This window comes from Armigeres subalbatus, chromosome 2 (assembly GCF_024139115.2).
Source record: "Armigeres subalbatus isolate Guangzhou_Male chromosome 2, GZ_Asu_2, whole genome shotgun sequence".
NCBI classification, from domain to species: Eukaryota; Metazoa; Arthropoda; class Insecta; order Diptera; family Culicidae; genus Armigeres; species Armigeres subalbatus.
Genome location: NC_085140.1, coordinates 8,520,518 through 8,535,296, shown reverse-complemented (window position 1 = coordinate 8,535,296; position 14,779 = coordinate 8,520,518). Strand labels below are relative to the sequence as shown.

General features: G+C 43.5%; 2 protein-coding genes across 3 annotated transcripts in view; both read right to left on the bottom strand.

Annotated features, from left to right (window-relative positions):
- Positions 1-1,785: 1,785 nt before the first annotated feature.
- LOC134217637 (sensory neuron membrane protein 2) overlaps positions 1,786-14,779 on the bottom strand; it is a 124,971-nt gene continuing 111,977 nt past the window's right edge. For both annotated transcript variants that reach the window (XM_062696441.1, XM_062696443.1), the window contains 2 exons: positions 2,548-2,666; positions 1,786-2,466 (listed from right to left, as the gene is read on the bottom strand). In XM_062696441.1, the coding sequence (XP_062552425.1) occupies positions 2,095-2,466; positions 2,548-2,666 (491 nt within the window). In that variant the 3' untranslated portion in view covers positions 1,786-2,094. The remainder of the gene's footprint in view (positions 2,467-2,547; positions 2,667-14,779) is intronic.
- LOC134217636 (uncharacterized) lies at positions 2,727-6,415 on the bottom strand. Its single transcript, XM_062696440.1, has one exon. It carries the CDS (start codon positions 5,790-5,792, stop codon positions 2,919-2,921), a length of 2,874 nt encoding a protein of 957 aa, XP_062552424.1. The 5' UTR covers positions 5,793-6,415; the 3' UTR covers positions 2,727-2,918.

Sequence of the window (14,779 nt, the reverse complement as noted above, 5' to 3'; positions counted from 1 at the left end):
GCCACGCACAACTGTCATTATTATTATTCCACGCATGCTGCGACGCGTAGCTTGTCCTTAAGAAAGCAATAGAGAACTCTCGCTTAACTTTTCAAAAGGACCTAAGTAACATTTTTTTCATGATTTAATTTGAGTAGTGCAATCAAAAGCTTTCATGTTTTTCTGTTGTTTGCGCTATTCAAATTAATTCATGAAAAAAATGTTACTTAGGTCCTTTTGAAAAGTTAAGCGAGAACTCTATGACCTCTCATAGGTGCCTTGGGAGGTTTTGGAACAGTTACAGTATAGCTATAACAGTAGGAATCGTTTTGGTTTTGGTTTTTGGTTTTGGAACGTCAAACAAAAGAGAAAAGAAAAAAATATCCATTTTAGTATGGGACAGTTGTGCTTGCAATGCAATGTAATCAATTCTAAAAATAATCAGCACTTGAATAGTTCTTGTGGCCAGAATACTCACATAATTTGAGAAAATTTCCTCGATTGTTAGGACAAATTTGCTTTTCCAAGATTGTTCAAGGATTTCCAAGAAGCATAACAATCTTGGAATTTTCACGATTATCGATAATCTTGGAAGCTTCCAAGAAAAGTCACGGATCACAGAGATTCGAAAAAATATTCAATTGTTCAATTATTGTTTACTGCTAGGATTTAACTTTCAGAAATAGTTATGGACCTAGCGATTCAAAGCAAAATACCCAAAAAATCGTATGATTGTCAAATAATCTTTTGGGAGCTCAGAATCCCTCATGGACCAGATTACGAGAAGGCTTTGGGATGTTTCTGGTTAATCAGATTACAATAAATCTTTTGAGGTTTGCAGAAAACTTTTCTCTATGGGCTTCTAATAATCCAATCAATTGTGATTTATTTACCATAAATTTTAATTGATCGAATTTGCAGATGTCGACAACTTTGAAAACCTTTAGAGTTAAAGAAGTAAAGTTTGGACAGCTTAGAGTGCATTCGGGATTATAAATTGCCTGAAGTCTTAAAGAATAATTAGTAGTCTATTATTATTAGACTATGATTAACTTTAAAATCACCTTTCGCTAACACACAAATTCTTGCCAGCCAATGACTTCATATGTTCTTACCATAATCATGGGTAGGACAATGCTTTGATTGTCCCACCCAAGACAATTCATGCGTAGGACATGTCCTACTTGTCCCACCCACTCCCGGCGCCACTGGCTTTAAGTGAATCATAAGAAATCCATTAAATAAAGCTTACTTCACTTTTGTGAATTTCACCAATAATATACCGCAATTAACACAAATAAGTGTTGAGCGGCAGAAAATAAATATATGCAGGTAATAAAATTTCCTTTTGTTTGTCCGGGATGCATGGGATCCTTTCTTCAACACCAGTATTATATAATAGAGCATTCCAAAATCTATATAAAAACTGGGCGAATACAATAATGCCGGCAAAAAAAATAGTTCTTTTTAACCGTCTAAGACGAGTTAAGTATTCTCCAAGTCGAGTCAAGTACGAGACACTGAAGACGACCACACAGTTGTGATCAAAATACGTATCTACAAATATATCGAAATAATTGTTGGAATTAAATGGAGAATACTTAACTCGTCTTAGACGGTTGAATTTAGTGGAAAAAAGAGCTTAAAATATTTTTTCTAGTTATTTTTAGTTTTTACTGGTATTCAAAGAATGCAAAGAAAGAAGCCTAATTAACTTTTAACGAATTCTTACATGACAGGTGCGAATCTTTGTTTTTGAGAACAAAATCGGTTTGAATTTCGGATCATAAAAAACAAATTTGAGGATTATGGTAACACATTTTACTTATGTACAAAAATCACATAAAATTAGCTATTTGTAACTGCCTTCTACTGTATGAATTAAAAAAGAATCATGATTCATATACCCCTAAAATGGACGGAATCGGAATGACTTAGTTTGCACTGAAATGCACAATAGCGAACCGCTTGCGTTGCTGCACTTTGCTTCATATGGTGTTGGCACTTGATACTCGTTCACTCGATCGCTCACGCTCAATCTCATCATTTCACCCGATCAACTTACCGCACTCTTTCCCTGTCGGATCAGTCCAGAAAGGTCATAGTCAGAGACTGTCATTTTTGCGGGTTTCCCCCCAGTCCACCGCCCTCCGAAATGCTCACGGTACTGGTTGTGGTCGTGAGGGTCGGCGTAATCGACCCCGACGGTTGTCTCCGTTTGCTAAAGTACACGATCGGCATGACGATCGCCAACAGCAAACCGAACCCGATCATGACCCACTGGACAATGTCCAGCAGGGTGAGGATCTTCATCAAACTGTCGTCGATCAGTTTGACCATGTCTTCGTTCAGGGCGATTCCTTCCTCGATCCACAGCACCGGGAAAAGGGTGGTTTGCAGACGATCCGTCAGGCGAATCGAATCGATCCTTCGTAGAAACATGTTGAACTGAACCCGCTTGCCTCCATTTAGGGGAGTTCCGGTGAGCTGGAAAATAAAATTTAAAGTTAAGTTGCAGTTTGTCGAACGAGTCGTTAGATCAATTGATCAAGCGTTAATATATGCTACCGGTTCCACGTCAACGAAGATTTGATGCTTGTCTGGATCGGGATGTAGCCCATCAATCAGACTGGTGTACTCTTTTGCCGCGCCCATCATGTGGGGATGCGTTAGAACGACGGGGGCATCTGTAAAACAGAACGGAAGAGAGGTTGAGAAGTGGGCAATAAAATTACCGTTTTATTACTTTTGATTTACGACTCTTGAAGACGATCCTCAGCTATGATGGATGTAATTGAATAAAAAACGTAGGTACGTGGAATCGATTGTGAAGGACGTCGATTTACGATCGATCAATTTGTTTAACAAACTACCAAAGGTGAAGGACATTTCTTTGAATGAGTTATGTTTGATTTTGAACTAAAGGTCTGTTTATTCGGCTATCCATGTTTAAAATTATCAAAAAGTTGATCGAATCTTGAATACGTGGTGGTGCTCAATGTAGGTGCTCTGATAGTGGTGGACCGCGTTGTAGTTCGATCAGTGGAAGATTTCCAGGCCGTTATTCGAGCAGCGGTCGTAGAAAGGGCAGGTTTCGGTGAACTCGGTGGTTTCAGAGTGTAGGCAGTGAAGGAAGCCGGAGCTGTGTTTGGGCGGCCAAAATGGTTCAAATAAAAATCATAGAGACTTGTTGTCGACTTTGTAGATCCAATTGTAGATCGTGGGGTAGTTGTAGAACGGGTAGTTATCGTTGATGGCAGTGTTGATTTTTTGGTAGTTGATGTCCGTACAGTTTTGTATGTTAGGGCAGTAGTAGGTTTTCTGGTAGTTGGGGTGAACCACGAATAAGTTGATCGTTTTGTGGTACCAGTTGATCTTTGAGTCGTTGATGTTGTTTTCCTTGCAGTGGTTGATGGCACTGTTGTCGTTTCATCGAAGCACCCTTTGATGTAATGATCGGATCTTCCTTGGCAGTAAGGCCTGTAAACAGCCCAAGCAGTGAATCCATCTCCAGAGAGCCGTGTGTGTTCTTCGAATATTGTTTTCATGCACTGAATATCATCACTTATGTCGTTATCCTCAAGGTCTGAGCACGCTATTCCACAAACCCAACCTTTTCCTGGAGGTGAGCACCAATAGATGTCACTTATTTGAAACAGTCCATGGTCTTCACTTCCATCAGCGTTTAGTCTACCGATCGCGGATACATTGTAGTTAGATTCTCGATGAGCAATGCAAACCCAAGTGGCGATCTGCTCAAACGGCAGATTGTGTACGTAATACAACTCGCGAGCCAGTTCACAACGTTCATAAATCTTTCCAACTCCAACATTTTGCTTCCTATGAGGAACTCGTTTCGTCGTAGTTGGAATGATTGCATTCTCTCCTTCCTCGAAGCATCCCTCAATCATGTTCTGAGCCTTCCCTTTGCAGTTAGGTTGATATACGGCCCACGCGTTGAAACCATCGCCAGAGATCCTCTGATGTTCTTCGTAGATGTGATTCATACAAGCGAGATCATCACTTAAATCGTCATCCTCCAAATTGGAACAAGGTAGTCCACAGACCCAACCACGACCAGGAGGCGAACACCAGTACTCATCACTGAGCTGAAACATGCCGTGGTACTGCACGTCTCCACCTCCATATCCTACGGCCGAGGTGTTGAAGTTCGATTGATATTGAGCGATACAAGTCCACATAGCAGTATCCTCGATCGAGAGTCGATGTCTGTAGTACAATTCTCTTGCGAGTTCACATTTAGTGTACACTTTTCCGCGAGTTACTCCCAACTTTTTAGGAGGAACGCGAGTAGGAGCAGTGATAGCAGGCTTGGGCAAAGCGGAAGTGACTGTATGATCATCATCCGATCCGAAGCACCCCTTGGCATAGCTATCTGACTTCCCTTGACAGTATGGCTTGTACACTGACCACGCATTGAAGCCGTCCCCAGATAATCTCTGATGTTCGTCGAATATTTTCCGAATGCATTGCACATCATCGCTTATGTCGTTATCTTTCAGATCATCGCAACTTATTCCACAGGCCCACCCATTTCCTGGAGGCGAACACCAATAAATGTCACTAATTTGAAACAGTCCATGATCACCGCTTCCATCCGCATTCAAACGGCCCTCCGCCGACGTATTGAAGCTGCTTTCGTGATACGCAATACATACCCAAGTTGCCACTTGATCTTTGGGAAGTTTGAACTTGTGCAGAAGATCGTTCGCCAGCTCACATCGGTCATAGATTTTACCGATCGAGACAACCGACGATTTGGTTTTCGGTGTAGTAGGAGCCGTTATGGCCGGCCGTGGACGAATTACTTCGGTTGGTTTGGTTGGTTTGGTTGTGTCGAAACAGTTGTGAACGAAACTCTCCTCTCTTCCCTGGCAGTAGGGTTGGTAGACAGACCATGCGTTAAATCCGTTCCCAGAAATTCTTTGGTGTTCCTTAAATATCGTATTGATGCAGCGGATATCATCACTAATGTCGTTGTTTCGCATATCTTCACATGTCACGCCGCATGCCTTGCCTGGAGATCGCCCTGTAGAGCACCAATAAATATCACTTATTTGAAATAGTCCGTGATCACCACTCCCATCTGCGTTCAGGCGACCTTCGGCAGATGTGTTAAAACGGCTTTCATGATACGCTATGCAAACCCATGTAGGAATTTGCTCTGACTGCATCTGGTACTTATCCCGTAGTTCAGCAGCCAGTTCACATCGATCATACACTTTTCCCACTTCTGCTATCGCTTTCAAATCAGCCTTCTTAGCTTTCGCTCTTTTCCTTTTGTAATACGATTGAAATCTCATGACTTCTTCGTTCAAGCATTCCTTAAAAGGTATGTAGTTCGCCGGGTTACGGCAATGAATTTTATGCACCGGCCAAGCGGCGAAACCATCTCCAATTTCTCGGCTATACTCGCCGTAAATTTTCATCATACAATCGATGTCATCATCCACTTCATCGTCTTTTAAAGCGGCACAAGAAAGTCCACATATAGAAGTTTTCAAACAGCCATAAAGATCACTGATCTGGAAGATCCCATAATATGCAGAACCCCCGAATCTTTTGTACTTGAGATTATTAGCCGAGCTGTTGAACCGCGATCCATGCTCGGCGATGCACAACCAATCCCCAATTTCGGCTTCCGGCACCTGTTTGAGTGCCAGCTCACGTGCCAACTCGCACCTCTTGAAGATTTTTGCTACGGCACGATCGCTCATTGTCAGGATAACGACAGCCGCGGCTATGAAGAACGATCGCGTCATGGTGCTTTTGTTGATCCATCCATGCACCATACTACAGCCAGAAACAAATGTTTATCTTGTAACAAACTCGATCGGGGTGCGATCGAGTGGAACCCAGAGGTCTACAGTGGGTGAGGTGACTTCAGCAAAAAAAAAAAAGATAAAGTCGCGGCTCACGACGATCGTGTTTAATTTGCCGGGTCGATTCGCGCGATCGCGAAATTTCAACGTCTGCTATGCGATGCTGCTAACTGTCGACTGAATGCTGCGCCCACAAACAGCATGGAGAGGATCATCAGCGTTTGGCTTGGTGGCGCGAGCTTCTCGATGAGTTTCGAACATCCTTCGTGGGTAGTTGCTTGCTGGTGGATATCAGCTGAGAGGATCTCCCTCGCTGGCTGCTTTGCGCGAGTGTGCAGCTAAGTAAATGGTTAGCGACACGACAGGTTCTATACTTCTGCTGGGTGCGGTACTTTCTCGCTTTGTGCTGACAAAGTGTCTCCGCTCGCGCGGATTAAGCCAGACGAATGGGCAGGATCGTAAATCATTCTTGCAAATATGCGTTGCGACCAAAGAGGCCAGATGTTAAGACGTGTATTCATTTCGATGAGTTTATAAATAGGAAAGTTTTAGCGTAAGGATTTCAGTTGGAGATGTTTAGAAGTTTTTTTTATATAACATACAATATAAAAAGTGATATAACTAGTAAAAAAAACTGTGAAATTATGAATCTGACCGTACGAGAGATTTAACGCATGTGGTCTAATTCGCTTTGAAACGATTTGAAGCAACATTCTTTGTTACAAACCTTCCGAATCTATCAAAATATATTTTTTGAAGTGGTGGAGTTATAAAAAATAGGTTGCTTCCATTAGTATTCAAGCCTAAGATAAGAGTTAGACAGTAGATGGAAACACCAGACAGAAACCAAGATATTTCTCATCATAATACTAACATCATTTGGATCTGCAGCAAACTAATACCATATACAGCCCACAGAAGTAAGTAATGTTTATAATCTATACCAAATTCAAATAGAAAAAAAATACCCAGAACATTTTGTGTATACGAATCGTGAGAAAATTCTATCAACAACAACACTCTGATCGATTCGTCACAAAGGTCCGACAAAGATCGTTTGGCTTAATTTGGCTTATTTGGAAATTTGCTGACCGCCTAAACGACGAACCCGTTCGTTTGCCAACGTGCGACGTCGCTGAGTTGATTCAACACCACGGGGAATGATTTATGGTCGACCTTGAACCGGTTTGTAGAGAGGTGGATAGACAGGTGGCAGAGGGTGTGCGCATCAGTAAGCTATTTGCTTCCATCGATATGAACCTCATCCCTAGAGGCTGAGAATGCGTGAGCGTGCGATCGTACTTTGTTATCGAAGCTAGTGGAGTGAGTTAGTTAGCAAATTGATAACCATTGTTCATACGATCATCGACAGGTTTCGGACATGCAACGGGCATGCATTTAGCCATAACGGCGCAATAGCTGTTAATAACAGAGTTTGTTGTTTGTGGGTGCGGTTTTTTTGCTGCTGGAGATATGTTGATTGCTATCGGAAGTGCAGTGCCGCAGGCACCACTCATAACAACGCGTGCTTCTATTATTTAGGAGCACGCAAGGCTTTGCGCATCAGGCTATTGATTGATGCTAATTGAGAGATTATGGGATAGAAGTGCGTGGGAAAATGGGTGATTCAGGCGAGCGGAAAATCGATGCACGACAGATAACTTCAACGGCCATTAATGTGTGAATAGATATGTGGATTAATATGAATTGCAGTGTTAACAGGAGGCACTTTAAAGATCGTTTCTATGGTGACATGCTGTAGCAGATATCATAGGAGGCATGGGTAGCAAATCAGTTTTCTGCCTTCCAACTCTAGAAGCGCGATCGTACCCTTTATAGTACCTTTGAAGGGGTTTCCGCACAAGTCAAACGAAAATGATTGCAGAAACTTCATTGTGACAAGCGTTTCTCGGGGAGGGAGGGAGAATATTTTTTCGTTGTTTATGTTGAGGATCATCTTCCACCCATCAATCTTATCTCTAGAGTTAGCCTTGGAAAATGAACGAAAAACTTGCCTAGATTTGAATTCATCACTTTTACCTCTCACTCACTTTTCGCGAGAATTATCGCAGAAAAATTACAAAATTGATTCCGGGACTGAAACCCAGAATAGTAACAATAATAGCCGTGAGAATGCGCTTACTCTAACAACACCATCCACGCTAAGCATTAAGTTATTTGTTTCACATAAAGTACTACCATTTTTATTGATGATGCCATTAAAAGACACGAATATGAAAGAAAAAAAGCAAACCACACAGTGTGCAAATTCGAGCCAAAAAACGGACGCAATTCAACCACGCAATTGTATGTATCTGGAGATTACCTTTAAAAAAAATCACAAAAACCCAAAGAATCTGATGGTGCCTACCCCTTTCCCGTTAGAATACTGGAAGTGTCCTATTTTGTCCAATTTCCCCTACAAATAGAGGATTTTGCTCATGCATATGTTCACATCAATCGAAAAGACGGGGAAAACCTTGACTTGTGTTATGGAAATATCATAATAGGCCTCCCATGTATTTTTGAACACGGATACGTGTCTCATTTTGTCTAATACCCCCTATAAAATGCTTTATGTGATACACATTTAAGATTCGAGGAGATCATCAAATGAGTTACTGTCAGTTACGGAATTCAGGACGATCAAATAGTGTTATCCTCGGACAATTCACTGGGAATATGTTTAGTGTCTCTTTTTGTCTGATGCCCCCTATAATTTAAAAATATTTTCAAAAGTATAACATCAAATCAATTTTCATTTTAGGAAAATGTACTAAGATCCTTGAAGACTATTGTAGGTATATCAAAAGGCTATTCCTTTTTTGCACATGGTCCCATCAGTGTCTAATTTTGTCCAATATCCCTTATGCGTTGAACCGTTTTTATTCAATTTATCAGAACACACAAATTGAAGGCTCGGGAAAATTTTGTGAAAATCGGCGAATTATCTGGACAATGAAATGTGACTTTTCCTAGGGGTTGAATAGTGTCTGATTTTGCCAATGAAAGTTAAACGAAAATTTAAAATCAGCTAGAGCAAATCAATAAATAACTCTGAAAATTATATTAGCATCCTTGCTTACTTAGTGGACATATTAAGGAGAGTTTTTTTTTCTTTTTAATTTTTAATTTAGTCTTCTATCGCTGTCTCGTGATTGTTGTTGTGTTCAGCTGGGCTAGGTAAACGACCTTTACGAATGCGTACTGATATGCTTTACTTGGTTAAAGAAACTTGTTCGCGCTGCAGGTCTTATGTTAACCCAGTGCAGTCATGAAGCTCCTCAAAAGACGGCTTCTTCGCCATATTCGCAGGATAATCGAACGCTAAAGGTGTTTCGCGTCGATAACTCATTCTTGCACTACTCGCGAAGGAGAATCAATTATATACGGAAAGAAAAAAATGAAAAGCAATATTGCACTATGTACTTGGAAGTTGAGCGCTAACTGATTAATTGCACCTTCTAGTAGGTGTAGATGAATACGACAAGGAACAGTAGTGGTAATGGAATACTTACATCCTTGCCCCACACCAGCTACGAAACAAATGGGATAGGATAAGACCCCGTTGTGCAACACTCTGCACGAGAAGGACTCTGCTTTGTGTTTCATATATACGCTTCATATATTCTTGTAATTGAGGCAATTGAATGCTTTTTAGTATTCAATGACTTCGTTGACTTGGTCCAGAATGATACGGAGCTTGACAGTATGTTCCATATAGGATCTTCTGGCTTACTGCCGCCGTCAGACCGCCACAAGCTGTCGGCCCCGGGGCCTCCTTCCGGCTAAATCCGGCCCTGTATAGAATTTATGCTCCTATTATGCTACACACCCACATAATGCCTTGCCAGGTATCGCATCCCGAGCAGACGAAAATAGCTCAATAATATCAAATCTTGATAAGATATCAAAATGAGATATGGACATGATTGATATAAGAGATAAAAGATCAAACGACAATATCAAAATTTTGCACTAAAATATCTTGAGGAGATCAACTTATGCTATTTGTAAGAAGTAATCAATATCATGTGCTATTGGCTTGTTCTTATCCATAACATATCTTGATATTGAAATAATATTTCGGTGCAAATTTTTGATATTGTTGCCTGTTCTTTTATCTCTTATATCAATCAAGTCCATATCATGTTTTGTTATTCTGTTCATGGCTTCTGCCCGGGATATAGTCGCGCATGTCATCAGTTTTTAGGCACCTTTACTAAGTTATCGGCTAATATACGATTGCACTATGAGGCTTTTATAGATTCCATACTTTGGATAACTTTGGATCTCTAGCAATAACGAAGTTTCGGTATTGGCCTTGCTGGATAAGCTGTTCGAAATGTTGGAACTAGTAACTGGTCAACCAGCTGGTTAGTGGGCCGTCAATTACTGACAAATTACATCTTTCACATGTATCGCCGCATTCATCTTCACCCCGCTAAGCCATCGTGAGGTATCGTAGTGGAGACAAATGTTCTCGTTTGCTGCGGCTTTCTTTCAGAAAGAGTCATTTCATACTCGCTTGTCCCTCCGAGCCCGTAACTATGTGTTACTATGATTGAATTAGAGAAACCTCGAGAAATCAGAACGTGCACAATGTTTTTTTTTGCAATTCCTGATCATAATACCTGGTTTACAGTTCGTCTTTGAGTGATAAAACGGCCTACTTTTCCATACTAACGAAATAGGTGCTTTAATGAACATTATGCAACTCAAATGAGTTGCATAATATTCATTATAGCACTCATTTGGGTGCTATAATGGAAAACCAACATCAGAATAGTAATTACATGACTACATTTTGCTGAATTAGCTTGGGTAAGTGCTTATGTAGTGAATTCTCTGCGCTTCATAATAAATTAATTAGTTTGATGAACATGACATCAAAATTTTCCAAAAGGAAGTTCATTTTTGCTTCATGGCTTGTCGAACTATGCAATGTGGCACGATAACATGAAATCTGATTGCTCTCTGCAGAAGTATGATTTATTGGCAAGAATGATCATGAGGATTAAACTAGACTATACAATTTTGGTACAGATTAATCATATTAAAGCCCATTTTTCGTCATTGCAAAAGAAGGTAGCGTAGTAACTCGTTGTAAAACTCGATTTTTCAGCACTCGTAGTATTTATCCAACTCGGCAAGCCTCGTTGGATAAACGTACAACTCGTGCTGAAAAAATCATCTTTTTGCAACTAGTTGCACAAACTACTATTTTTTCATTCCGACCAATGACGGAAGTACTTGTCGTTAACTATGTTCGATGGATGTTTTAAAGCGGCTCTACTATAGCTGTTTCATTGTACCTAGGTATGACGTTCGTGATGATTGCATTCTAAAATGAGTTAGATTAAGTTTCAAAACTAGCATTAAAGGCGACTATAGGGCTTATTGGCATGTAATGATTTGCCGTTGAGGCGCATATAATGCCACTTAAATGCTTTATTTAATGCATACTGGTTGCCTGGGGCAGCAGGGACTATGTCCAAGGGCTTGACGATCCCTCCGCAGGCCATCTGCGAGTTGTGGCGCCTGCCTAGGATGTGGTGGGGTTTGACAGTGGGCCCTGTTAAACCTGTATAAAAAGCTGCATGTATCCGCAAGTAGGGCACGGCAAATGCTGGGTAAAGCGTACCATTGGTACTTCGCGTACCTGAAGGAATAAAATAGACCCCATCTTGCGGTCCTTAGCCTTTTACCCAGCAACTCCTATCCCTACTTCCCCGCGGTGCTGGCCGGGATACGAGCAACCTTAGGGAAGATCGGGTAACCAACCCCGGTGGGAACTATGGTCGTATGCTACAAAGAAGGTATGTAAACAGGGAAGGGGGGGGTTTGCTCCTCTCCGGAGGTGCAAATCTTATTGAGCGTCTGTTCTCCATGTAAGGATCGGCTCACAATAGCGTCTGTTCTCCATGTTAGAGGCGGCTGATCATCGTCCGAGTGCCAGCGAGGGACTCTAAGTGAAACTGTGCACCATGGTCCACCGGAAACAAGGAGGAATGGTCCTCCGGAAATTTAGGGGGTTTGGTGTCAGGCCCTGCAAGCCAGCCAAAAAAAAACTCACGCTACGAACAATCAACAAGAGAGTACGGACCGGAACCATCGGCGAAGACCACTGCGACGAAAAGGGACTAGCGATTGGAAACTCGGTTCGTGGAACTGCAAATCTCTCAACTTCATTGGGAGCACACGCATACTCGCCGATGTGCTCAAGGACCGTGGATTCGGCATCGTAGCGCTGCAGGAGGTTTGTTGGAAGGGATCAATGGTGCGAACGTTTAGAGGTAATCATACCATCTACCAGAGCTGCGGCAACACACACGAGCTGGGAACAGCTTTCATAGTGATGGGCGATATGCAAAGGCGCGTGATCGGGTGGTGGCCGATCAATGAAAGAATGTGCAGGTTGAGGATCAAAGGCCGGTTCTTCAACTTCAGCATAATCAACGTCCATAGCCCACACTCCGGAAGCACTGATGATGATAAGGACGCATTCTACGCGCAGCTGGAACGTGAGTACGACAGCTGCCCAAGCCACGACGTCAAAATCATCATAGGAGATTTGAACGCTCAGGTTGGCCAAGAGGAGGAGTTTAGACCGACTATTGGAAAGTTCAGCGCTCACCGGCTGACGAACGAAAACGGCCTACGACTAATTGATTTCGCCGCCTCCAAGAATATGGCCATTCGCAGCACCTACTTCCAACACAGCCTCCCGTATCGGTACACCTGGAGATCACCACTGCAGACAGAATCACAAATCGACCACGTTCTGATTGATGGACGGCACTTCTCCGACATTATCGACGTCAGGACATATCGTGGCGCTAACATCGACTCTGACCACTATCTGGTGATGGTTAAACTGCGCCCAAAACTATCCGCCATCAACAATGTTCGGTACCGACGACCGCCGCGGTACGACCTAGAGCGACTGAAGTAACCTGATGTCGCCACTGCATACGCGCAGCATCTCGAGGCAGCGTTGCCGGAAGAGGGCGAGCTCGATGGGGCCCCTCTTGAGGACTGCTGGAAAACAGTTAAAGCAGCCATTAACGACGCAGCGGAGAACGACGTCGGGTATATGGGTCGAAGTTGACGGAACGATTGGTTCGACGAAGAGTGCAGACAGATTCTGGAGGAGAAGGACGCAGCGCGGGCGGTCGCGCTGCAGCAAGGTACCCGGCAGAACGTGGAACGTTATAGACGGAAGCGGAGACAGCAGACCCGCCTTTTTCAGGAGAAGAAACGCCGCCTGGAAGAAGCGGAGTGCGAGGAGATGGAATAGCTGTGCCGTTCTCAAGATACACGCAAGTTCTATCAGAAGCTCAGCGCATCCCGCAAAGACTTCGTGCCGCGAGCCAAAATGTGCCGGGATAAGGATGGGAGCATCTTGACGGACGAACGTGTGGTGATCGAAAGGTGGAAGCAGCACTACGAGGAACATCTGAATAGCGCTGAGAGTACAGGCAGTGAAAGTCAAGGCAGCGGAGGAGATGATTACGTCAGTTCAGCGGACGATGGAAGCCAACCAGCCCCCACCTTGAGGGAAGTTAAGGATGCCATTCAACAGCTAAAGACCAATAAAGCAGCTGGTAAGGATGGTATCGGAGCTGAGCTTATCAAGATGGCCCCGGAAAAGCTGGCCACTTGCCTGCACAAACTGATAGTCAAAATCTGGGAAACCGAACAGCTACCGGAGGAGTGGAAGGAAGGGGTTATATGCCCCAGCTACAAGAAAGGCGACAAACTGGAGTGTGAGAACTTTCGAGCGATCACCATCCTTAATGCCGCCTACAAAGTGATATCCCAGATCATCTTCCGTCGTCTGTCACCATTAGTGAACGAGTTCGTGGGAAGTTATCAAGCCGGCTTCGTTGACGGCCGCTCGACAACGGACCAGATCTTTACTGTCCGGCAAATCCTTTAAAAATGCCGTGAATACCAGGTCCCAACGCACCATCTGTTCATTAATTTCAAGGCGGATTACACAGTATAGACCGCGTAGAGCTATGGAAAACTATGGTCAAGAACAGCTTCCCTGAGATGCCGACCAAAGCAACAGTGGATGGTATGTAAAACTGTGTGAATATTTCGGGCGAACACTCCAGTTCGTTCGAATCGCGCCGGGGACTAAGACAAGGTGATGGACTTTCGTGCCTGTTGTTCAACATTGCGCTAGAAGGTGCCATGCGGAGAGCCGGGTGTAACAGCCGGGATACGATTTTAAACAGATCCAGTCAATTTATTTGCTTCGCGGATGACATGGACATTGTCGGCCGAACATTTGTAAACGTGGCAGAACTGTACACCCGCCTGAAACGTGAAGCAACAAAAGTTGGACTGGTGGTGAATGCGTCAAAGACAAAGTACATGCTTGTGGGCGGAACCGAGCGCGACAGGGCCCGCCTGGGAAGCAGTGTTACGATAGAGTGGGATACCTTTGAGGTGGTCGAGGAATTCGTCTACCTCGGATCCTTGCTAACGGCTGACAACAACGTTAGTCGTGAAATACGAAGGCGCATCATCTGTGGAAGTCGGGCCTACTACGGGCTCCAGAAGAAACTGCGGTCGAAAAAGATTCGCCACCGCACCAAATGTGTCATGTACAAGACGCTTATAAGACCGCTAGTCCTCTACGGACATGAAACATGGACAATGCTCGAGGAGGACTTGCTAGCACTCGGAGTATTCGAGAGACGGGTGCTTAGGACCATCTTTGGCGGTGTGCAAGAAGACGGTGTGTGGCGGCGAAGAATGAATCATGAGCTCGCCCAACTCTACGGCGAACCCAGTATCCAGAAGGTAGCTAAAGCCGGAAGGGTACGATGGGCAGGACATGTTGCAAGAATGCCGGACAGCAACCTTGCAAAGATGGTGTTCGCTTCCCATCCGGCAGGTACGAGACGGCGTGGAGCGCAGCGAGCGAGATGGGCAGACCAGGT